This window comes from Trachemys scripta, chromosome 11 (genome assembly GCF_013100865.1).
Source record: "Trachemys scripta elegans isolate TJP31775 chromosome 11, CAS_Tse_1.0, whole genome shotgun sequence".
Lineage (NCBI taxonomy): Eukaryota > Metazoa > Chordata > Testudines > Emydidae > Trachemys > Trachemys scripta.
The window spans coordinates 53,331,958-53,357,249 of record NC_048308.1 but is presented as its reverse complement, the minus strand read 5'-3'; the positions used below and the strand labels follow the sequence as shown (position 1 = coordinate 53,357,249).

The following is a 25,292-nucleotide window of genomic DNA, read 5'->3' as shown; positions in this document are numbered from 1 at the left end:
TGGCCGGGACTCGGGGCCGGCGGACGGAACCCAAGCTGGCAGCTGATACCCCAGGACAGCAGCAGAGCCCCCGGGACTGGTGGCCAGGACCAGGGCAGCGTGAGTGCCACTGAAAATCAGCTTGCATGCCACAGGTTACCTACCCCAATCTAGTACTATACACATAGCAAGTATGGAGGGGAGGAGTTACCAGTTCTTCTGCTTTATCTCCAGAAGCTTTGGAAACATGCCCCTCAGCTATTGCATTTGGACACGTGTAACCAATAAAAAAGTAAATAAGTAAAAGGAAAGAATGTATAGCAATCACTGTCTTCAACTTCCCTCCACGAGAGTAGGGAAATGAAGTGGTGGATAAAGTTTTAAAAGACTTTGGACCCAATCAACAGGCACTAAGTCAACGAAGCTACAGCGACGACATACAGTAAGTCGGGGTACCGCCCTTCAGTCTTAAATGCCTTAAAAAACAATTCAGTTTTTAAAGTGGCTGCATCATTTCTTCTCTGAGGGTCTAAATGGCAGGGCTCATGATGTAGTGTTATCTTCCTTGGGATAGTCTCCCTAACTATTAAGATGCAGGTTAATAAAGCTACATTTGCTACTTGTTTTTTAGTGATTTTCTGTTCCCTTACTAGTTCCTGAGCGGGTTTGATATTTCCCTGAATATATCAGGGAAATCAGAGGTGACCTGACAATGTAAATCTCAGTGAGTTGATATGACGGCATGTAGGAGCTACCTGTGAGGGGGGCAAAAGTGTGGGAGGGGACATAGAAATGTGGTGAACAAAGGGTGGAAGAAAGAGGATCTACCAGGAAGATTTAAAATGGGGCAAGTCCCCTCCCTCCACAAAGCTGCTGGTAGTGGTTTTTCCAGTCCAAGCCTTGCCTTTCCTCTCCTCCCACTCAGCCCAAGTTACACCATGGTCCTGTGTACTAGCAAAGAATGCTGTCATACCATCGGCAGCATCACCTCTGCCTCTGGCCCCTGGCGAGCAGTGGGTCAGTTTCCTCCCTGGGGCCAGTAACTCCCAGCCAGTGGGGCAGAGCTGATACTAAACTATTGCACAGCAGGGGCTGCAGTGGCCCTTTGGCCCCATGTGCTCTAATCCCTCTCGCGTGCCTCCATTTCCCCATCATCCCTCTGTCCCCCTCCCTCGCCCCTAGGGCTTCCCATCGCATGCCTTCGAAAGTGAGGGGCTCCCATGGCCCTTCCCCATGCGAGGGAGTTCCTGCCAATCACTGAGGGAAGGCCCCGCCCCCAGCCGGCGCGGATTGGCTCTATGCTATCGGGAGAGGCGGGGCTGTAGGGCCGGCGCCGTTGCAGCTGCAGCCGCCGGGTTGCGCTTTTCAAACGCCAACTGTGCGGGCTGCGGTTGGGGCGCCGGGCCGTGCCGAGCGCGAGGGCGGCGCCGTCTGTTTGTGGGGGCGCGTGAGGAGCGGGGCGCTTCGCGGTAAGTGCCCGGGAGACTCTGGCCACTGCGCGGATGGGACACTCCGAGACGGGGGGCGCCTCCATGCTGCCCCCGGCCGGGGTCTCTCCCCGAGAGCCACCGACGCGGGTGGCACCTTCCTCCTTCTGCGGCTGGGGGAGCCCCCGCGGCGTAGGGTAGGGGCGGGAGCAGCCGGAGCGTCGCTAAACCTGGGGCGAGTGGCGAGTGGCGCCCAGCCCTGTCACCCTGCCGGGGGATGGCACCCGCCCAAGGAACCGGCGGCACAACGCTCGCCGCAGGCTCGGTGACTGCCAGGGGGCTCCCTAGCCGAGGGCAGCCGGGCAGGCCGTTCTCCCACGCACGCTGCTCCCTCAGTGCCCACCTGCGTGCGACTCGCCCCTCGCCCTCCCAGCAGCGCGCCCCGGGCCCGCGGGGCTCAGCCGTAGCGCTCGGAGAGGCGGCCCGGAGGAAGAACCTCTCGGGCCGAGCGCCGGCCTCTGAAACGCCCTAGGGGCCGCTCCTGGTAGGCCGTTGTCAAGACTAGTGAGTGCTGCGCCGCTGGCGAGTTGAGACCGAGGTGGGAAGAGGGGCGGGTTGGGGTTAAGCGCGGTTATGTTCAGTATTGAAGAGACGTTGCGAACAGTGGAGCAGTCCGTGCCTTTCTCCTGAGTTCCGTCCTTTCCACCCAGGAATTACTTCTGTGTTTTTAGCTTTGTTACTGGCACGTGAAGTGGGCAACGCGGGCCTAAAATAAAGGGTAAAACAAAACTTAGCAGAGGATGGGGCTTGGTGTGAGGCAGGGTTAATGACTTTACCATCTGGGAAGCTTTTTGTAACCATAATTCCCTACAGTACTCCCCAGCAGCAAGAGAAGCCCTTGCCTGTGAGAGTTCTGGACATCATTTTAAGGCTATGGACGTTGTGGGTCATACTTCTTACTCCCTTGAGAATGCACTCAGACACTCTTCTAATTCTAGACATACCATTTCATATGCTGTCCTGATGTAGTTCACAAATGCTGAAACTGCAGCTTCCCAGCTCCGAATAGAGCTTTCTTTTTTTTTTTTAACATCTTTCATTAGTTTTAGTTGGATAAATGACATTTTGTTGTATTTTCTCAGGTTTTTTACCTACTCCCTCAACTCATGCTTGAAATATGTCTAACACTAGCAAAAAAATGAAATGCTTGAACCTTTATGTTTAAAAATGTTTTGTTACTCTTAATTTTTCTTTTTGAAGACATTAAATTTATATGAATTTTAAATTTTCTTAACTGCCTTTGTTTCCATTGGCGTTGAAAAAACTGTGCCTGATCCTGTGAACACACTGCATATTTGTCCTGCCTTGAGTGCAGGGGACTGGACTAGGTGACCTATTGAGGTCCTACACTTCTATGACTTTTGTGATTTCACAGTCCTACACGTGCAGATTTGGGTCATCATGTGGCATCTGTTTTCTTGTACCAATATCATGTGATGATATTTGGCATTATTCTGTGGCTTACTTTTTAAATTTAGTTTGTTTCCCCACTGGCTCTTCAGTAGCAGAGCATAAGACATTATTCTTACATGAACAGTGGTGTGCTTTTTCCCCCTTCATATTCTCAAGTAACTACTATTTTTGTAAAAGCTGCATTTGTTATCTGGTCATAATGTAAAAGGAATGCCAAAGTTGGCACAATTTAACTTTTAAAAAGTGTTTAATCCTAAATATATTTACAAAACTGTAGATATGTCTCTACAATTTCTAAAATTCTAGTGAAAAAACTCACACTGCAAGTTTGAAACCAAAACAATGCAGTACTAAGAACCTCAAAGTGAAACTACAGTTTGTTCCATTTGGGCTATTAAAGTTAAACCCAGTATAAGTAGTGACAAATTGGATTTTCAACATTATTTCACTTTCATAATCTAAGTTGCTATTACTAAAATGGATAAATAAAGACTCGTTTATAACATAACACTTTTGAAGTTGTCTTTTAATATGTTGTGTTTGGCCTAAATTGTGTTCCCCTTTATATTTTAATTAAAAAACTTGACAAAACTTTTAAACCATGACACAGACTTCTTTGAAGAATCCTCAAGCTAGATTTAATGAGTGTTATTTCTCATAGCCAATAAATACGAGTCAAAGTAGTTCCATTCTGAATGTATAAATTCAGAGAACTGGTGATTTCACACTATTGATGTGAATATGTTCGATATGAACGATAACTGGTTTGAAGGAGATGAAGATACGATATTTCTTTTGTTGTTTCCCTCCTCCACCCCCAAATTGGAAGATAAACTGCTGACACTGAAGTTGTTTAATCATCTATTCATAGAAATGTAAGGCTGGAAGGGACCTAAAGAGGTTTTCTAGTCCAGCCCTCCTCACTGAAGCAGGACCAAATGTGCTAGATCATCCCTGATAAGTGTTTGTGTCATATGTTCTTAAAAACTCCCAATGATGGGGATTCCACAACCTCATTTAGTAACCTATTCCAGTACTAAGCTATCCTGATAGTTAGAAAAATTTTCCTCATATGTAACCTAAATCTTCCTCACTGTAGATTAAGCCCATTGCTTTTTGTATTACCTTTAGTGGACATTGAGAACAGCTGAAAACTGTCCTTTTTATAACAGCCCTTAACACGCTTTAAGACTGGCAGGTACCCGCTCAGTCTCTTATCAAGACTAAAACATTCCCAGTTTTTTTTTTAACCTTTCCTCGTTGTTCTCCTCTGGACTCTCGCCAGTCTGTTCACATGTTTCTTAAAGTGTGTTGCCTATAACAAGACACGGTATTCAAGCTGAGGCCTCTACAGTACCGAACAGAGCAGGACTATTACCTCCCATGTCTTACACATGACATTCCAGTTAATATGCCCCAGGATGTTAGGTTTTTTATTATTATTTTGCAGCTGCATCATTATTGGCTCACATTCAATTTGTGAGCCATTATTACCCCCAATTGCTTTTAGCAATACTACCACCTAGTCAGTTAATCCCCATTTTGTAGTGATGCATTGATTTTTTTTTTTCCTTTCTAAGTGTAGCACTTTGCACATATCTGCATTGAATTTCATCCTGTAGATTGCAGAATAATTCTCCAGTTTGTCAAGGTCATTTTGATTTCTAATCCTTTTAATCAAAGTGCTTGCAACTCCTCCCAGCCACAGGTTTTTTTGAAGCATACTCTCCACTCCATTATCTGAGTCATAATGAAAATATCGAATGGTACTGGACTCGAGGCAGACCCCTTCGAGACTCCACTAGATACTGTTGAACTTTCAAAAATAGTCTTAGACATTTCTATTGATTTACATTTTTAACTGTTCAAAAACATGTTTTAACTTTATTTGGTTTTTTTGTTTGTTTGCTATTGTCCTTAAGTAACCCTGTTCAGATCTTGCATCACGCTTACCATACTGTATGAAAGATCGCTACTTGCTGTTCTATGGCTTTGGCATAACTGTGTATCCTTCAACAAGCAGTGAGTAATTGAGAGACTTATTCTTTTAGTGCAGCCTGAATATCTCAAATGCCCTCATTTCAATAACCTTGATGTCTATATAAAGACATCTAAATTTAAAGTGAGGCCCGAGTACTGCAGTTGGATCCATGTGCCGGATCCTTTTTGCCTTCCTTGGTAGTCTCCTCAGGTGCACGGGTCAGCCTGTGCAGACTTGATTGCAGTATCAGGATTTACTTAAATTTTTGTTTCGGATGTTAAAAACCAAACATTAAGATATTCAGAGTAGCATAGAAACTGGTTTGCAATGACTCCTCAAATTATGTCAAAGACTCTTATTGCATGCATTTATACTGCTTCACATGGTTTAGAACATATTTTCCCCTGAAATAGGCTGGATGTTTCAGTCTTTAAAATTTAGGAAGGGCAGTTTGAAGGATGGGCTATAAAAAAGGGAATGGGGTTGAGCGCTGGCTGCCTCAGTCTCTTCCAACTGCAGAGGCAAAGAGACCAGAAAGCTTACCAGGTTCATGGACTCAGGTTTGTCAGAATGGAGTGTTTCCGGTGATACATCTGCCGTAGTTTAGCTAGGTTTTACTTAGCTAGGTCTCTGTGTTTCTTGTTGTGTTTTTATTTTTTTTGTCTAAGGCTATTAGTGCCCTGGCATGAGTACTTGATTCTGATACATTGGAACTGGAGACAGAGAAACCAGAGTTTGAGATGTGCATTTTGTCTTGCTGTTTCTTTCTGCTTTGGATGCACATATGCATCATCTTGCCTGCTTGTATTGGTGTGGAGGAAGGTCATCTAGTTTCTTGTTGTTTCATATGCAACACTTTTGACTCTGGGACCAGAAAGGAGCATCAGAATCTCTTCCAACCTATGCTGTCGTAGGAACCATCACTGGTTAAACCTTCCAGGTCTGAAATGCAGGTCTCTGTAAGTGCTGGAAGACCAGACTCAGCTCTGACCCCCAGGTTAAAAAGTCTGGCAAGGTTCCAGGACAGTTAGATTTGCCCCAAGCCAAGGAGTCTAAGGTGCTGGTCACTGTGAATTGGTGGAGGTTGGCTGTGGCAGAGCATAAAAGCTTGGCCTCACATGTCAGATGAAAGAGCCAGTCCTTGAGAGCATAGCCTTAATGTTGCAGCACTTCTGGATGTGCATATTGAAGTGCAAAAGCAATCCTATGCAGAAATCAGAGCTACAGCAAAGGGTGACATTGAGGGCCAGGGCCATATTATGGAACCATACCCTGCCCCAGATTCAAGGCCATCAGTTCAATGCCTGAAATCTCATTTTAAGTTGCTTGCTGCTGCTTTGGAGCCATTGATTCTTACTGGAAACATAGTTACTGTGATGGCTCAGGTTCATTGCATCAAGCCACTGGAACATCCTCATTTTAATCTGCCCCTCATGCAGCACTGGATATGGGGTGTTTGTGTTTGTGTTTTTAAGGAAAGCTGCGGGTCGCAGCTGGTTTTTTCTTTTCCTTTTGCAGGAAAGAACATTTTTCCATTTATGTGGATAAACCCATTTTCCTAGCAACATAAATCTCACCAGAGAAGTTTGAACTTCCTCCTGAACACCTATTGGTTTTCCAGGAAATGTCTCACCCTTTGAGCTGTTTGCTTAATCAAGCCATTGTTCTCACCATTGGAAGCCCTCTCAGTCTATGCTTTGATCTGGAACTGAGCCACAATCAGCCTGATAGCTTTCCTGGCCTTTCCACTTCAAGGAAATGGATCAGAGATACTCCAGAGTAGCATGAAGACTCTTGGTTCCAACCTTCCAAACCATGGTATCACCCTTCTTAATCCGAGGAATTTTAATAAGTAATTCCCTACTGAGTATTGACGTGACTGAGAGGTACCACGATGGTGAGGTTTCTAAGGCACATAGTATGGAAGTGCAGGACAAGGACCAAAAAGATGACTTTGAATGTAGCTATGGCCTACATAAACACAGGCTATGAAAAGTGCAGTACTGCGTTATAATCTGCTGTTTTATAGGCAGCTAATGGAGATAATGTTGGAGAGTGTATCTTAATAAACTTGTGTAGCAGCATATTACCCAGGTAACAGAGCTGAGATGCTACATGCACGTCAGTAGGTTCTAAATAACCTCACCTAATTATAAGAACATAGAACTCATAAGCCTGGGAAAGGTGTGCTGATTTATTCACTGGTTTAATGTTGTGTGGTAATCCTTTAATATACAACTCTCAACAATGAGAACTTATTTTTATGAAATTCTTATACAAAATATTCCTCTGGTCTCCTATGTTCTTTGCAATTTTGATAGACATGGTAAGAACAGGGAGGCCCTTTTAGATGTTGTATTAACAAATGTGTCACAAACAGTTTTTATATGGCCATAGCTCAGCCTGTTATCCATTGACTTCAGTTCATAAGTGGTCTCTATTCTTATTGGTTAAAACATTCTTTTTAAGAGATGTGAAAAACCAAAGGTGTTAAAACAGCTATTTTTGATGACATAGCCTTATGAGATGACTTTTCCTGCTGTGTAGCAGTGGGATTTTTGTAATATTGGTCATGTTTAAATACATATATTGCTTTGACAGGTGAAAATAGATAACCAGCAGAGGAGAGAAGACCTTGTGTTAATTATGTCCAGGAGAAAGTTGGAGAGCAAAAGCCTTTTAGGCTTGTCCACATCTCTTCAGACACAAATCAAGATGGATAATTTTTACGATTTTTACATGCTTGAACCTAAAGAACTAGGAAGGTAAGAACATTCTATTATGTGATGGTTTTGGGGGGGAAAGAGATGTAACTTCACATGGAAAAGAAATCCCAGCTGCAGTGTGGTATTTGTTGAAAGAGTAATATAACCCCAGCTTGTGTTATCTTTTCTAGTAGACTCCAGAAGGTGGAGCATGTGGAGGAAATGAAATGCATTTCTTCCTCTGTTCTATATCCCCAGACAAATGGAAAGGTCTATGTGGTATCTAGGGAAGATGACATATAGATGGCTTGCCAGCCCATTCCACACGCGTGTGTGTAGATTTGTGTACACAGGATCTCCTCTACATGTGTATCAGGGAGCATGATTTTTTTCTTACATACACATGCTTCAGAAAGATGCTGAAGAGGTTATAATCTAAATAAGACATGGAAAATTTTCAAAAAATGGATAGTGTGAGGAGTAATTATAAGGAAGGGTGGAAGGAACATTTCCTAAACCTTTGAAAGCTAAGTCCCACCTTCAGTCTACCATTTCGTGGTGTTAAAGGGCTACCCAAAATGGACAATCACTTGAAGTAGACTGTCCAGCTCTTCATTGTACGATACTACTTCTCCTTTCATACATTGTGTATTAGTGAAATACTGGAATCTCAGACAACCATAGCTCACCGGTTACTCTGATCATATTTTCAAAGTTTTTTTTTTTTGTAATCCCATTATCTAGAGACTTGCTGTTCTAAATGCAAGCTGAAAATCAGGAGAACAAAACAAGAGACCTGTTTGCCCCCTTTCTCCATCCTCCCCCTGCTAGTCTTTGCCCACACTTGGGGGAAGCGCTGGTGTATAGATTGCCTGAAGAAAGACAGCCTGGTCTGCTTTGGGGGTTGGGAGCAGCATGGTAGGAGGCACAAAGCCAAGTGTAGGAAGGACACGAAAGGAGGATGGGAAATATCTGGAAATAAAAATGGAGATGTAGAATGTATGGTTTTGTAGGTGAGGAAGTGCTTGAATTTGTTATGATAAGGGCCACATAGCCAATGAAGGGATTCTAAGGATGGGGTGATGTGCTTGGAGCAGAGAAAGAGTGTGATCCCAGTAGTCATGTTTTAGACAGATTGGAGTGGGGAGATCAGAGATGGAGAAGGCTGCACTATTCATTGCACGTGACAAAGGTGTTAACGGGGGGACAGTGAAGAAATGGCATATTCAGCAGGAAGTCTTTAGCAAAACGTTTCGATCTCACATGTCAAATGGGACAGAGTACATTGATGTAGATCAGGGACCTCAAACTCAAATCACCATGAGGGCCACATGAGGACTAGTACATTGGCCCGAGGGCCACATCACTGAAACCTTTTCATACAACCATACAAAAGTATAGTCAAAAATGAAGGGTAATATAGTATGCTATTAAAAGTCAATGTATTAACTTTTTAAAAACTGTAATGCAGAGAGGGGTTTTAATAAAATATAAACACCTGTAACTATTCCTTATGTGGTCAGTAACACTGATGATGATCTTCTATACTAACAGTCTATCAACATTGCTGTAATGACAGGAACTTTTTAAAGTAACTATTCATACAAACTACGTTAACACTTTTAACAAACGTTGTTCCCAACTACTCACAGCATGACTTGCTCCATCTCTAAGGCAGCAGCTTGGTAGAAGGTGGAATAGAGCATGCTGGGAGTTGTAGGCCTCTATTGAGCGAATTTACTCAGCAGTCAGCACCTGTGTTGAAGTGTCCGCGTCCCGTAGGAGGATTGGGGATTTCTTTCCCACCCAGGCATTGTTGAGGGTGAGAGGGGCGGGGAACAGGCTTGGCTTTTGTAAGTTGGAAGATGCAAGATCCCTGTTCTCTTCCCCTCTCCCCCAAAAAATCAAATATTTCTCTTTGATTCACCTTCCCTTTCCCTCCCTCCCAGTGTTAAAGGAAAAGGGCTTTTTCCAGTGACTGGCTGTTGCTGCTTTCCCGGCTCCCTTCTTCCCCAGCGTTTCACACTGCACATGGGATCTATGGAGACGGATTTCAGTGGTGGGTGTGTTTGGAGATTTGAAGAGTGGCGAAGGGGCTGGCTGAGGGTTGGTGTGAGTCGAGGTATAGCTGGAGGGGAGGATTGGGGATGCAGGAAGAGCAGGCTCAATGGCTTGGTCGGGTGCGAGGAACAGCAAGGCTGTCTGTCAAGCTTGAGCAGTTTGACTTGGGTAAACTTCAGAGAACTGTGGGAACGGCTCATTGAAATGCGCGCAGCAGACCTCTCCACCCCCAGAACGAGAGTGACTGTAAACACTGCCTTAAATAGCAGCTCCGAGAGCCTGCCTGCCTGCCCTCCTCCCCAGAACATGTGGTGGGGAGCTGGCAGCAGCAGGGCCAGAGGTGGGTTATGTTTTGCTGATCCAGCTAACAGCGTCTTCCCTTTCAACCCTTTCCCCAAGGTTTCCGCCTCCTCTCTGCCCCTATTCCACCCCCTTCCCCAAATCCCGGCCCTGCCTCTTCTCCGCCTCCTTCCCTGAGCGTGCTGCGTCCCTGCTCCTCCCCTTAAGCGCTGCCAAATGGCTGTTTGGCGGAGGGAAGTACTGGGAAGTAGGCGGAGGAGCGGGGACGTGGCGTGCTGCGGGGGGGGCAGAAGGAGGAGGGGTGCTTGGCTGCCAGTGGAGTCAGCATTTATGGCGGGCTGCAGGAAATAACTCTGCGTGCCGTGTATTTGAGACACCTGATGTAGATCTTATGAAACTTCATTAAATGTATTTCTGCGTGCCCTGTGTGCATGGTGGTGGTTTACCAGGGATTATCTTAACTATTCATTTTTGTATTTCATTGTTAAAATATAATGAATTTCCTGCCTTTCTACAGATTTTTTTATCAAAAAGTATCTTTCCTTGAACTTACTGATATATTTATTTATTCAAGATAGTTAAGACCAGAGCAGACTGTGAAGAACTTCAAAAAGATCTCACAAAACTAAGTGATTGGGCAACAAAATGGCAAATGAAATTTAATGTGGATAAATGACCCAGTATGGCCATTCTTATGTTTTTATTGTTTCAGTCTTAACTCATTTTACAGGTTTTTTTCTTAATTAGCACAAGTTTAAATTTGTGGTGCATTGCAAATAAAAAGCAATAACCTTTATTAGTAATAATTCATGTATCATCTCTTCATGAGATACTGTTAGTGACTTTTCAAAACTAGTGTTCACTAAGTGGAAGGAAGATGTTCAGGAAATTAGCAGGAAAGCTCTGACTGTTTACATGAAACTTAAATGGTTCCTCTTTTTTTTTTTTTTTTAAAATATTTAAGTTGTGGTTGGTAGGGCAAGACAAATATCCACCAAAATATATTTATCTTCAAATTTTATTATTTGTTATAGAATTCAACTGATTCCTGTTAAACAACAGATTATTGCAAAGCATTTTCACAGCTGGGAAAGCAGTTAGCCATTTCAAATTATCTGGCATGAGAGGGTGTGCATCTCAGGTTAAGAACATTCTTCTACCTCTTTCTTTTAACTAATTGTTGACTTTTACACGATATGCACCCCTATCTGTTTCTGCCCTTTGTATGTGGTTTTGGGTTTTTTTAAAGCAACATTTTGTTCTTAATTATTTCACTATCTGGTCTGTTGCAAAATAGTGAGGGAGTATTTAGTCAATATTTTTAACAATAAATACTAGAAATTTGTGGAATTTTACCCCATTTCTTAATTCATCAGATTTTATACTAATTGGAAGGTGTATTTAATATTACCTGCAAATGAAAACTGTTTTTGATAAGCAGCATGGGTATATTTTTGGTAGTGAGTTTGATTCAGACTTCAACAGGGGCCTCAACCCAGAATCCAGTTTTGCACATGACCTTTTCAAATATTATCTTTTGTGTGAATAGGAGATAGAATTTACATGTGGAAAGGCATTATCTGCACACTCAGTGATGTATATGAACTCTGAAAATATACAGTGTGCTGATCTTTGTATATAAAACTTTAGAAAGTTCTTCATATTTACACCATTTGAAATGTTTAATTTTATTTCATTATGTCTCAGTTCTTAAAAGTCCATGCTATTTTTTTGTCTAAGTCTGAAAATACTTCATAATTAAATTGTGGAACTAGGCACTGTAGGAAATGTCCTTGTGATCATAAACCTTGCTTTTTCAGGAGTTTATAACTTGGCTTAGGAAGTACATTTTTTTTTTTTTTCTAATTTTCTAAAAGGTCAGCTTGGTTTTTAGAAACAGTATGTGGCTTTCTTCTAAAAACTTGTCTTTACCAAAACATATTTTTGCTTCTATACTTAACAGTTGTCAAGGAAATGGAACAGAACGCTTTGTCTTTGTACTATATTCAAGAAGAAGAATGATGTCTAGCAGCTAAAAAGCAGGACTGAGTGACAAGATTACTGGATTGTATTTCTGGTTTTATCATTGACTTGCTGCACAAACCTGGGCAAGTCTCTTGCTTGTCCATGCCTGAGTTTAACCATCTAAAAGTTCATATTGTAACTCAGCTTTCCAGTTTGTTTTTAAAATAGACAAACAAAACACGTAAGAATTGATTTTTATAAAAATGCACAAAAGCTGAAGCTTTTGTTTGCAATCTTGAGAATTGTGTATGGAGGGAATTTATGGGCCTTGAAAATCTCATACACTTCTTGGGAGCTTCTTCCCAATAAGGCGCTCTTTTAGTGAAACCTTAATATAATTAAATGGAGGCTATCTGTAATTCCCACAAATTACTTAATCCTAAATTAGAAATAAATTGTCTTAAAATAAACATGACAAATAGAAACTTTTATAACTATTAAGCTGTGCCAGAGGAGTAGGAGTGAATCTTAAATGTGTGTGCAGCACTTTGAGATCTTGGCATCAAATGCCCTACATATGCAAAATGTGTTTATGTGCACATTTAATTTTTTTTAGCTAACTTGAACTGGACATTGTAAGCCCCTTAATAGATGGAAGTGATTTCTAATCTTACTATGATATTTGCTGAAATGATAGTGTTGATTTATTGAAAGAAACAGTACACTAGCCAGGATACTCAAACTATTGAGAGGTGGTCCAACCTGTGGAAGAGATTCTTTTGTGGACTACCTCCCTTTTTGTTCACGGTTGCATAACATCTCTGTCGTAACAGTTGCTTATGTAGAAAAATGACTAATTTTAGTTCATTACTGCAACCTGATTGCATATGAACCTTCATTTTTCATTTTTGGTTAAATATTGTATTACCTTGGATTCATGTCTGAGAATGTTTTAATCCATAAACATTGAAGAAATACAGTTATAGTTTCCTAGATGCCTGAAAGAACTTGCCATTTGGTTTTGTAGCTCACAGTGAAACCATGCTATATAAGTGCTGCCTAACTACTTTTTTTTTTTAACACGTAATTCTCTTTGGAGACTAATGTACTGGAAAAATATTAACTTATTTATCTTCAGGACCCAAAAAAGTGGTCTTTGGAGCTTGATAACTTGTCTCTTTCACCAGCAGAAGTTGGCTCAATAATACATTAGCTCACCTACCTTGTTGCTCTTGTATCCTGGGACCAACACAGCTACAACAACACTGCAAACAACTATTTATCTTAAGTATTTGTGAAGTACCCATATCTAAGCTTCAGTGTAATCGTCATAATTTTCACTAAAGAAATCTTAATCTTTTCCATTCTCTTTGCAGAGGAAGATGTGCTGTGGTTAGAAAATGTATAGCTAAATCCACAGGCCAAGAATATGCAGCTAAATTTCTAAAGAAGAGGAGAAGAGGACAGGACTGCAAAGCAGAAATTTTACATGAAATTGCTGTGCTTGAATTAACAAAGTCTAATCCTCGTGTAGTTAATCTCCATGAAGTCTATGAAATGAACAATGAAATCATCTTAGTGTTGGAATAGTAAGTATGCATTACATCAACTTCACTATTTATAATAGATTTGTTAACATTCATTGTTTGTATCAGTTGACCGAAAATAATCAGGAGAACAACATATGAGTGTACATACAGTGTACTGTACATACTCGTTCATAAGCTGAATGTTTTTGGTAAAAAAAGTGATGCATCAAAGAGTGGGGGACGGCTTATAAATGGGTCTACATCAAAATTTAATGATTTTAAACTCTATGGAATCATTGAATTGAATATCTAACACATTGTCGTTTTGTTTACCTGGAGTGTCTGCAGGCATGGAGCCCCTCAGCTCCCTGTGGCCACAGTTCCCAGCCAATGGGAGCTGCAGGAAATGGCATGCCACTTCCCACCTGCAGACACTTCAAGTATACAAAATGTCCCAACCTGCCAGCGGGTTACCAACCAAACTTTTCCAACCCCTGAAATATAGGGTCGGCTTATGAAAGGATCATACAGTTTCTGCTATTTTTACCTATCCATTTTGGGGGGCCGGCTTATAAATGAACTGGCTAATGAACGAGTTTATACGGGTAGTTAATATTGCCTTTTTATGTTCCCTTGTGTCCTAGAATTTTCCATGTATGATTTATATTCATGTCAAAAGATGTATTGAAACCATCAGTTAATTTACATGCTTTTGTTTTGTAAATGATGATTTTTAATCATCAATTATGAATAACTAATACAAGATAAATATTGCAGAAACAGTAAAATTAATGCTATAGTGACATAAATCAAAAAATTGAACAATATATATATATATATATATATATACTAGTGCTATACTTAAAGTTCAAAAATAAATGAATATAATTAGATTAATGAACATGCACACTTAAAACTGCGTTCAGGAAATGCAAAAATTAAGACTTGAGTGACAGAATTAAAATGGTTGCATTATGCAACTTCTGTGTTTTATGGTATACATGTTGGGACACATATATTGCTAGTTACATATTTCACCAAGAAAAACAAGAATAGACAATGATTGAGATAACACTGGAGTTGGGACCTTTACTTTTGCAACTTTTATTCTGGCTTTTTGTTTTTGCATAGATGCATTTTTCTTCATAATTCTTCAAGTTAATGGGGAAACATTCAATGTTTACATTGAGACAGACATCTTTAAGACAATTGTGGAGAGACCCTAATGTTAAAGAAACTTTTTAATGACTGTTCACTTATTGCTGAATATAGATATTCAGGTTAAATGTCCTGTATTCAGAGGCGGGGGGCGGGGGGACGACGACACAAAACTTACCTATAATTAAAAAGAACAGACCTCTGAAACCAAAAGTTTTAAATATGACTTATCTTCCACCCATCTCCTATGCTGCTTGCTTTTATCAGATTTTGCTGTGTTTTGGCCACATCCTAGCTAGCTAAGAGAAGTAGATCCTTTTTTTGTCAGTTCCTGGCTGAAAATTAGTCAGTTACGCTTTTGTCTCAGATTCTGATCAATATTATTTTCAAGTGTTCATGCACTCATGTTGCAAACACTGTAGAGGCAATGTTTTTTGTTTAAAAATACCCCTGTCAATTTAAAATACACAAAACAGGTATTTCTGTTGGTAATCAGGTTTTGTAAAATCTTCTGCTTAGTCATATTAGATCAAATTCAACTAGTGTTTGTGCAAGTAGAATTTTTTTTTTTTAATAATCATTTTCTTAGGAGAACAGTCTTTCGAATGTCAGGCCACCAAGAGAAAATGTACACTGATCCCATGTAAGAGATCTGACTTTACTAGCATACTCCATGCATGTTTTTTTTCTAGTAACCCTCTTTATACTTTGTTCCTGACTTTGAGAAGTGTTGGGCACTTGCAGTTCCTATTGACTGCAATTGGTGTTTAGTGGCTTGGCTCTCAGAGGTGCTGAACATCCACTCCCATTACAATTACTCTGGTTGCTCACGACCTCTGAAAATAATGCCATTTATTTTAGGTACCCATGTCTGAAAATGGTGGAGGATGTCGATGACAAATTTCAGATATCAAAATTATCAGTTCTTGCTAGCTGTGTGTAAAACACACACACTTTTTATAGGAAAAATACTGTCCAGGGTGTGAAATAAATGCTTCCAACTAGATTAAGTTTCTTTGAGCAAATCAAGTTTATTTTTAGTAGCTTCAATGATTCTTAATGTTTTTCCAAGGTGGAGTGTGTCAAGACCGCCAAACTCATTTAATGTAGGTTCTAAAATTTGTATCAAACTGTGCTGCTGGATGTCAAAGGCAAGTGCCTTTTCTATCAGACTTTCTGTTTCCCAACACATCCTGATGGCTCAAGAAGCTTAATCAGTTAAACTGGAAGTAGGGACAAAGTCCTGACAAATTTTGGACTTTCTGCTTTCCCTAGCTTTTTATCTTTATGCTTATATTTCAGCTCAACAGCTGTTTGTTTTACTTGTATCACTAATGAGCTGCAACAAGGTACTCATGATAAGCAGAGTTAATCTTAACTGGCTGTTTTATTGAAGTGTTCAGCAGCCTTTAGTTCAATTTTTTTAAATAATGTCAGGATCTTACCTGATTTTCTTACGTTTTTTGAGGTGACGAGCTGCTTACACTTTTTAATTGTGAAGTCTTTAGCGTAGAACTAAATGGTATCCTGTTAAGTACATGTCCATTCATTCATTTAACTCTGACAGTTATTTAACAGACAAACTGCAAAGCAAAAAAGTTACTGTTTTATGACAGACTGTTCTTAAAAGTTTTTTCTAGTTTCTGTTTGGTCAGATTAGACATAGGGTAAGCCCAGGGCTTAAACTCAGGTTTGAGCCTTCTGTCTACACACACATTGTGCTAACCCAGTGCTTGGACCCAGAGTCCCAGGATCCCATGAGAATGGAGGGTCCAAGCCTGAGTCTGGACAATCAAGTTTTCCCACACTGTGCCACAAACAGAGCTAGAGTGGACACATTTTGGGGGGGAAGCTAGATAGTCTGATATCTGTACTCCTGAGGGAATTCTGTGCCAAAAAAATAAAATTATGTGCACAATATTGTAAAATTCTGCAAATTTGATTGGTCAGTAAATTAATGTGGCTCCAGCATGGCAGTGAGGGGCACAGGCTGCTGGCTGCATTGAGATGGGAGATCATCCTGATGCCCCACTTCCCTGGTACAGGGAATTGGCAGTGGGTCTGCACGTGACCCTGACGCAATGTAAGGGCTGGGCCTGCCCCAGAAACACCTTGGGGCCCTGCTCCTCTGCGCCAGGCACACCCGGTGTTGATGGGCAGGCTCAGCCCAGCAGGATCCAAGTGAGGCGGAATCCAGGTGGGGGGTGAAAGTTTTCTGTGTAGGGCAATCTGAGTGCTGGTGGCTTAGTGGGAGATCTAGATGCACAGGGGCTCGTTGGGGGGTTTCTGCAGGGAATCCTGGTGAAAGTGGTTGGGGCTCAGCCGGGGGGGTCTGGGTGTGGGGAGATGAGCCTTGGTGGGGGGGTTTCTGGGTGTGGAGGGGCTCAGTGGGAGGGTCTGGTGCTGGGGGAGTGAGGCTTGATGGGGTGGGGGGTCCATGTGCAGCTGGTTGGAGCTCAGTGTGGTGGGGTTCTGGGTGTCGGGGGCTCGTCGGAGGGGTCCAGGTGTAGGGGTAAGGCTTGTAAAGGTGAGGGTTTGATTGGCCTGCTTAACAGGGGAATCCCATCTGCTGTTAAGTGGGCACCGCATGCCAGGCTCCCACTTCCCCCCATGATTCCACTATCCCCTTTTCTTTTCCATCCCCCTCCCCTCACTCTCACATTCCTCTACTTCTGCCCTATTCCACCCAAATACTTTCCCACTGCCTCGTCCCCTCACCCCGCTTCCTTCATTTCCCCCCACCCTTACCCAGCTGCACCACAGGCACTCACTGTTGCACAGAAAACAGGAAAGCTTCCAGAACACAGAAGGGGAGCACAACTGGCATTAGGATCCAAGAGGTGGCATTCAGTTGCAGAGTCAGCGGAGACACAGCCTGCTTCAGCTGGGCAGCTCGGCACTTGCAGAAATGGGGGGAGGGCGGTGGCATGTAACCCTGTGTGCCCCTCATGCCTCGCCTATGCTTAGGGGGGCAGTCCCCCCAAAAAACTGCGCCTCGGGGTCATTTCCCCCTTACCACCACCATCTGCCCTCCCCGCATAGCTTCCCTTTGCTTCCCTGCTGTTTTCTGCAGGGAAGCACAGGAATTCTGCGGGGGAGGAGGGGCATTTCTGCGTGCACATAATCCCGCAGAATCTCCCCAGGAGTAGATATGGGTGGTTGGACTTTGGCCTGCATAATGCAGTGTAGAAACTAGAGTCCCAGGTTGGGACCCAGATTTCAACAATTCCTAACCTGGGATTACAATTGAGTATAGACACTTGAACCCTAGGTTCTGCTAACTTGAATTCTTCTACCCCAGGCTTACATTAATTGCAGTATAAACATACTCTGAGTGTGCCCTATACCCTGTTTACACTGTAAACACCCATGGCTGGCCTGTGACATCTGAGTTGGGCTGTGAGGCTATAAAACTGCAATGTGTGGGCTCAGATTGGAGTCCGGGCTCTGGGACCTGTCCCCCTCATAGGGTCCTAGTGCCCAGACTCCAGTCCAAGTCTGGATGTCTACACTGCAGTTTTATAGCCCTGTGAGCCCAAGTCAGCTGACACAAGTGTTTAATTACAGTGTAGAAATACCCTGAGGGTCCTTGTTTTTAGTTTGGAGGATCTTGGCAGTCTTCAGAAGACTTGAATATTGAGGTTACATGGGACTGTATACTGAGTTGTTGTTTCTACCTTCTCCCCACTCCATTCCAAATAGAGAAAGAAGGGGATGCCAATTCTTAGGCAATCTTTAGAGTGCTGTAACAGGGATTTGAACATTTCCTTAACAACCCTGCAGCAGGGTCATTAGTCTTGTCTGTGTTGGAGATCTGTTGGCAGGTTCCTCCACTTTGCACCCAAAGAGAAGGCATCTTTTGCAAATGGTGCACAAGTGGTTTGTAACTTCATTCGTGAATATCATACTGAGAAAATGAGATATCCAGAGTGGATCTTTTATCCTTCAGGGACAACACCACATCTCTTCTCTGCTGCTCCAGTGGCAACAGGGTCCAGACTTCTTGACAGAAGCATTCATATTAGACTAGAGTCATGTATTGATATGCCTTCCCTCATATTTTTGAGTCAACAGAAAGGTGAAGCTCATCTTGTCCCCAGACCCTGGCTTGGAATCATCAATTTTAGTGTTTAATACACTATCCTTCTTTCCAGGGTGCCTGGACCTTTCGTTTTGGAAGTGGAGCCAAATTCTTCCCCTAGCAGCAAGGTTTTTGGCAGCCTATGAGATGTGAATCTTCAATTTTTTGTTCTAGGTGCTACAAGATCGTCTGAATCTAGGAAGTAGGCTACCAGAAGTCAATATTATCTAAAATATTACAATATGTATCGTTCATATACATCTGTTAAGTTCATATTTAATAATACAAGCAAACAGCAGATAAAAAGTGCCTGTATATTCCTCAATTTTCTCTTTTGAGCTACTTAATTTTACTTAGAATGCACCTGGCAGCTATAGAGGCTTATCCTCAAATCTATCTTGTATTTATTTATTTATTTTTAAAATTCATCATTCATCTCAAATTAGAGAGAGTAGAACAGAGGGAACTGAGGAGAGATTCAGTGCTAATTTCAAGCTGTATATGCATGGAGAAGGAAACAATGACACAGATACAAAGTGCATGCTGTAACCAAGAAACTGCATGCATCACATTTATTTAACTTTATTTGCATCTTGTTTCATTTATGCTATACCAGTGGTTGGTTTTATTTTCATAGAACAAAGTGGTATAGTTGCTTCAGGGAAAGCATGGATCTGGTTTGCCAAAACCTAAATAAACTTTATATCTAACAAAATCTCAGGTTTTTAAATAGTGTGCAATCCAGAAAAATACATGGAGTATACATAAGCATTTTTTACATGGTGGTGGTAGCACAGAGGCATTGTACAGTTGCAGATTTTAGATGGATAAATCGATTGCTACCCGCCGATACGGCGGGTAGTGAAGACGTACCCTAATACTCTTCTTAAATTTGACATTTATGTCAAAAAGATTAAGTGTAGTACGTCTAATGTGGCTTATGTATATTTATCTTCTTGTTTCAGTGCTGCCGGAGGTGAAATCTTTAATTTGTGTGTTCCTGACTTTTATGAGAGAATTGAAGAAAATGATATTATCAGACTTATTCGACAAATACTTGAAGGACTCTGCTGTCTGCATGAAAACAATATTGTGCATCTTGATTTAAAGGTAAAATTAGACATGGTATTCCAATAAATTACCTTTTTTCGTTCTGCTGGTTGATTCAATATGTCAGCACCAAAATCAAGTCTGTATAAAAAGGAGGTGTGGGATATGGCTACATCAAAACAGTTTGGAAGATGTGATGGAAGTACACTGGCATAACTGTTGCAGTTTTAAGATGTGTATTAGGGTGTGATTAATTACTTTCATCTTGGCACATCTACAATAGATATAGGCACCTTAGAAATGCATATAATGACAGTATCCTATGCAAAGTCAAGGTTCTTACATTCAATATAGCCAAGTTAATTTTACTGTATGTAATATTTTCTTGTTAAATGTTCCAGTTAATACATTGTGATTAAAAACCAAAAACCGGATGGAGGAGGATGATGGGTGATCACTCGTTACCAAGTATGATAATCTTCCATGCGAGTTATGGGTCCTCAGGTGGCTAATAAGGCCAATCCTTGAACCACAAGCTCTATTACAATGAGGGCAGATGTTTTCAGGCTTAGGAGGAGGCTGTTGACCATAACTGGAGACCAGCCTCTCCTTCCTCCTGCGCCTCTTGTCCTCTTCGGCTTGTTGGCGAGCAAGGACTTTACTCCATTTTAAGCAAGTGTCTCCCAGGTATCAATGCCTCTGTGACTGTTTTTTACAGGCTGTGTATCTTGACCAAGTCAACACTGATGTAGGAACTAGCGCTTGTATTTCCAAACTGTCAGTTTTATCGATGTGAAAACTGAACTCTTCAGTAATGTAGAGTTTTTTTCATTACATATCCCTTTTTATATGAAATTAATTGTACTTAACCGTAGTATTTAAATGGACCTAGTCAGGCCTCTGAAGTTCATCTGTCACTGAGATGAAAGGAATCTGCAAGGGGAGAATGAATACCTTTTGCTACTACTATTTGAGACAGTCTTTTGCAAGGCTGAGTTAACAGGGCAACAGCCTGTGTTCACACTCTAATGGCTTTATCTTGGCAACTGAAAAACTTTTACAATAAATATCTGACAGAATATGGAAAAATGCAGCTATAATTGCAGAGGGATTCTGAGCATGCCACAATTTAAGTGTTCTCTTGAAAATTATTCTCCTGTTCCTCATAAGACAGTGTGACTTTGGAGTGGATTGTACTATCTGCGTAAAATATTAGTCTTCCACATTTGTGTATTTTAGCAACAGCATAAGAGCTGCAGATGTCAGGGTCTGGCTTTGGTCAGAGAATGTTAAAGATGGGCATCACAAATGCTTTTTGTGGATTCTGTTTTAAAAAGGCATTAGCAACAAAAACAGAATGCTTAAATATAACCTAAATGTCACTTTGGTATACACTGTTTACCATTTAAATCATACTTGCGTATTTATGCCTTAAACACTAAATATTCATCTTTCTTCATTTAGCCCCAGAACATCTTGCTGAGCAGTATCAATCCTCTTGGTGATGTAAAAATTGTAGATTTTGGTATGTCTCGGAAGATCGAGAATGCTAGTGAATTGCGGCAAATCATAGGAACCACAGAATATCTAGGTATGAAGGGGCTATTTTCTTTTTAAATTCCTGTATGCAAATGAAAACAGTAGTTCACTGAATTTGAAAGCTAGACATATACAATGCTATATAAGCTCAACTCCTGAGTCTCTTGTACCTAGTGTCTTGTGTCTGCTAATGGTGGCCACATGTTGTATTTTGAGTGGTTTTTTGTTGTTGTTAGTAGTGTGTAGAGCAGGTGAGACTTAATCATTTTCTTTTTAAAAGTTAAAAATATTTGAGCACTGAAAACAGAAGTGGTATATAAAGTCATACTGTTTGCTTTTTAAAATTGTGTTTAATTTTGAGAAATTAGAACTTTGCTAAGTCTCTCTGACTAGGTGGCCCAATGCAAATATATGCTAATATGAAAATTTTTCATTAAATTGAGCAAACAATAAAACAAGATTAATGTAACTTATAGATACAGTCAATTGGGGTTTAGCTCTAATTTGATTCTACGGTGCACTACTAGTTTATTATATCTTTTAAAAATCTTAATATGAGATGAGTGGAAGCATCTGTTATTAAATTCTTGTGGTGGAGAAAGATGGACAGCTTTTTATGTTAGGTGTGCATTCTAATGAAACTGATCAGTAAGATTAAACTATCCTCTGGAGAGGAAGTGGAGGGGAAACACCCAGATATTTTTAAGATCTACTTCTCTGAGGAAACTTGCTTCAAATTCTGTCTTTAAAATTGGTTCAGTGAAGCTGTAGTGAACAGTTAAGGCTGCTTGGAACCCATTCTATGCTGTGACTCCACTGACTTTAAAAATCACTTTAGCTAAACCAGTTTTAAAACTGGTTAGAATATCTGAAACTTCCTTATATAGGCCAGTCCTTTTATGTTCAGCCTAAGAACTTATTTATGTAAAGAAAAAAATTATCACTCGAATCAGTTTAACTCTTTAGAATGCTTGGTCTCAACAAAAATGTTTCAACCAATTTATAAGTATTCTAAGAATACTAGACTTTCAGCAGTTCTAAAAACCGATTCAGTGCTATTGTGGCTGTGGACAAGCCGATGTGTCCATCAGGTCTCCTTACTGCTGTCCCACACTATGTTGTAGTGACCTTTTTGGTATCACTAGAGTACTTGGCTCTGGGAACTGTACCAGGAACTTTGGTATAGGCACCTAGAAGGCATTGTGGCTGAACTGGTTTAGAACAGCACTAATGTGGATACAGGACAGGACACAAACTGATTTAGCAAGTAGTATCATAGTGGGAGTGCACTGAAATGTTTGTGTTTTAAAATAGCTCCATCTCTCTGGTTCAGCAAAGAATTGAACTGTCTAAATGTAAATGGGTCAGGTGGCTATAAAAGAAGCTTCCTGTCTAGTCTTACAACTCCAAACCTGCTGTGTGTAAGCAACTGCCAGTCCATAAGTGATTTTAGTGCTCTTCAGAGATGTGCGATTTATTTCCTTCATCTTCAGTCTTGTAGTTAAATATAATAGTAATAGAAACTTCACTATACAAACTACATGTTTAGTCCTATAGTCTTGTAGTTTAGTATAAAATTGCCAAAAATCCAGAGTATGACAGATGTTTGGACAGGACATAGCAGATTACGTATTTTTAATCATGCATTCAAGGCTATCACTTTTTTTTCCCCCCAGCTCCAGAAATCTTAAACTATGATCCTATTACCACGGCTACAGATATGTGGTAAGTTTATTTCTTCTGAAGATAATAGTAACTAAGCTTAAAGAAATTGGATACTAAATAATTCAGATATCAGCTACTCTTGCACACTTTTTTCCTTACAAATTCTTTACTTTTCCATCATTATCTGCTATGGCAGGAACACTTTAGTCAAAATGTTAATTTTCCACTCTTTCCATTTAAAGCACTGTAGATTTGTTGCATTTAAAAGTCACTCTGCAGAAACAATATAAACCTGGTAGCACTGTGTAGAAGAGTGCACTTCTTGTGGCTGGGTGTGGCAGAGCAGCTCAGTCTTCTTTGAGAGATGTCCCTGTGGGTGCTCCACTCCAGGTGTTGGTGCGTCCCTGCGCCTTTGCTCGGAGATTTTTGTAGCAGTACTCGTACCAGCTACGCATGCGCAGAGCCTGTCGTGTCCCCCCTCCCCCTCCCGCTCTGAGTCTAGCTTAATAGTACGCATGCGCGTCTGGTCTCCTCAGTTCTTTCTCTACCGTCCCCGGCCTGAGACAGAGCTCAGCAGACTCGTTAAGAAATTCTTTCCTCTGGTTACAATTGCCTTCTAGTTAGTTTGTTGTTCGTTGTTAGTTATAGTTAGTTACCACTTCTGTCTGTTTTAAAAAAAACAAAAAAAAAATCGTTCCTGTCATCCGCAGCTGCTTCGGACATGCCTGGCTCCACAGGCTTTAAGCGCTGTTCTACATGCAAGGATGCTATCCCTCTGTCAGATGGCCACTCACAATGTATAAAATGTTTGGGGGGAGACCAAGATTCCCCAAAGATGTGCCCACTGCAGCGAACTTAGCTCCAGGGCACGGAAGGACAGGGAGCTCAGACTCAAACTGCTCCTACTTCAGAAATCCCTGGGGTCAGTTTCAGACCCAGGCACTGATGCCAGCTCCGCTGCCCGTCACAGCCCCCCCACCTCAAAGAAGCTCAAAAAAACGACAAAAAAAGGGCAACTTTCGCCACCAAAGAAAGTCATGAGACATAAAATTTCTTCAGGCAGATCTACTGTTTCCCTGCCTGTGCTTCCCCGCCTGAGCACTTTTGATGAGCCAGGCTCCTCCGGCACCACGCGAAATCCGCCTGAGGCTGTGGCGGCAGCTCAAAACTCCGGTGCTGAGGCTTCAGGCTTCCAGCTGCCTGCCTCCCTTCTGGCACCGCAACGGATGCGGTGCTGACATTCCACAACCTGCCTGACCCCCTGCAGGCTGATACTGCTCTCCCTGCACTGGCCACGGCACCGACACCCGCTGAGCTGACTGGCAGTGAGCCAAGACTCAAAACACCAGCTCAGAGGAATGTTTCCTCACTGCAACTTCCTCCTGCACAACCTTCACCTCTCACAGGAGCGTCAGCACTGTAATTCACTCAGGCAAGAGATCTGTTTGTGTCACCTATCCTGCAGTCACCCCTGCTGAATGCCTGCTTCTCTCCAGGGGCTGAGTCAGGGTCTGAACAGCCTTTCTCCAGTGAGGAGGAAGCTGGACTACAGGGGGATTTTTCACCGTATCAAGACTCTCATCCCCAGACCGCAGTCAACAGAGGTCATAGAAAAATTACCTCATCCTATTCTCAGGATCCTGCCCTCTGGGGTGTGAACCCCTGGATGGCACCACCTATGCCCTACCCACCACCATGGCAATATTGGGCCCCATGGGCATCGTACCCTCAAGAACACATGTGCTACTCCACCTCAACCAGGCGCAACACCTGCCTAGTACCACCACCTGACAAACCTACCAATGACACAAGACACCAGGCAGCACTGTCACACTTGCAGGATCAACCAAATCCTGCTCCTATCCCAGTAGAGCCGGAGGTAACGCCTGAAGAAGCCTTACTTCCCCCTCCTCCAACATCGTCGGATGACTTCTCAAAATTCCAAGACCTTTTTTAAAAGAGTAGCCAGTGACTTGAGAATTAACTTGGAGGAAGTCCCTGAAAAACAGCATGAGTTAACAGACATCCTACAGCCCTCTTCTTCCTCTAGGGTTGCATTACCAATCAACGTAGCCCTTTTAGAACCTGCTAAGTCCATCTGGCCGACTCCAGGTACAAGCCTACCTATCTGTAAACAAGCGGACCGCAAGTACTTCATCTCTTCTAAGGGCTCTGAATTCCTTTTTACCCATCCGGCACCAAACTCGTTGGTAGTAGACATAGTGAACCAAAGGACCAAACAACAATATTCCCGCTCCATCCCGGCCAACAAGGAAAGTAAACGCTTGGACCTCTTTGGTTGTAAAGTATATGTATCCTCAATGTTACATTTTCGTATTGCTAATTATACTGCAGTTCTTGCAAAATATGACCACAGAA

At 41.8% G+C, this 25,292-nt stretch overlaps 1 protein-coding gene across 1 annotated transcript in view; it reads left to right on the top strand.

Annotated features, from left to right (window-relative positions):
* The first annotated feature begins 1,326 nt into the window (after positions 1-1,326).
* STK17B (serine/threonine kinase 17b) overlaps positions 1,327-25,292 on the top strand; it is a 36,544-nt gene continuing 12,578 nt past the window's right edge. Inside the window, exons 1-6 of the mRNA XM_034786073.1 lie at positions 1,327-1,448; positions 7,462-7,625; positions 13,268-13,480; positions 19,625-19,769; positions 21,174-21,300; positions 22,925-22,973. Of these exons, the coding sequence (XP_034641964.1) occupies positions 7,507-7,625; positions 13,268-13,480; positions 19,625-19,769; positions 21,174-21,300; positions 22,925-22,973 (653 nt within the window). The 5' untranslated portion in view covers positions 1,327-1,448; positions 7,462-7,506. The remainder of the gene's footprint in view (positions 1,449-7,461; positions 7,626-13,267; positions 13,481-19,624; positions 19,770-21,173; positions 21,301-22,924; positions 22,974-25,292) is intronic.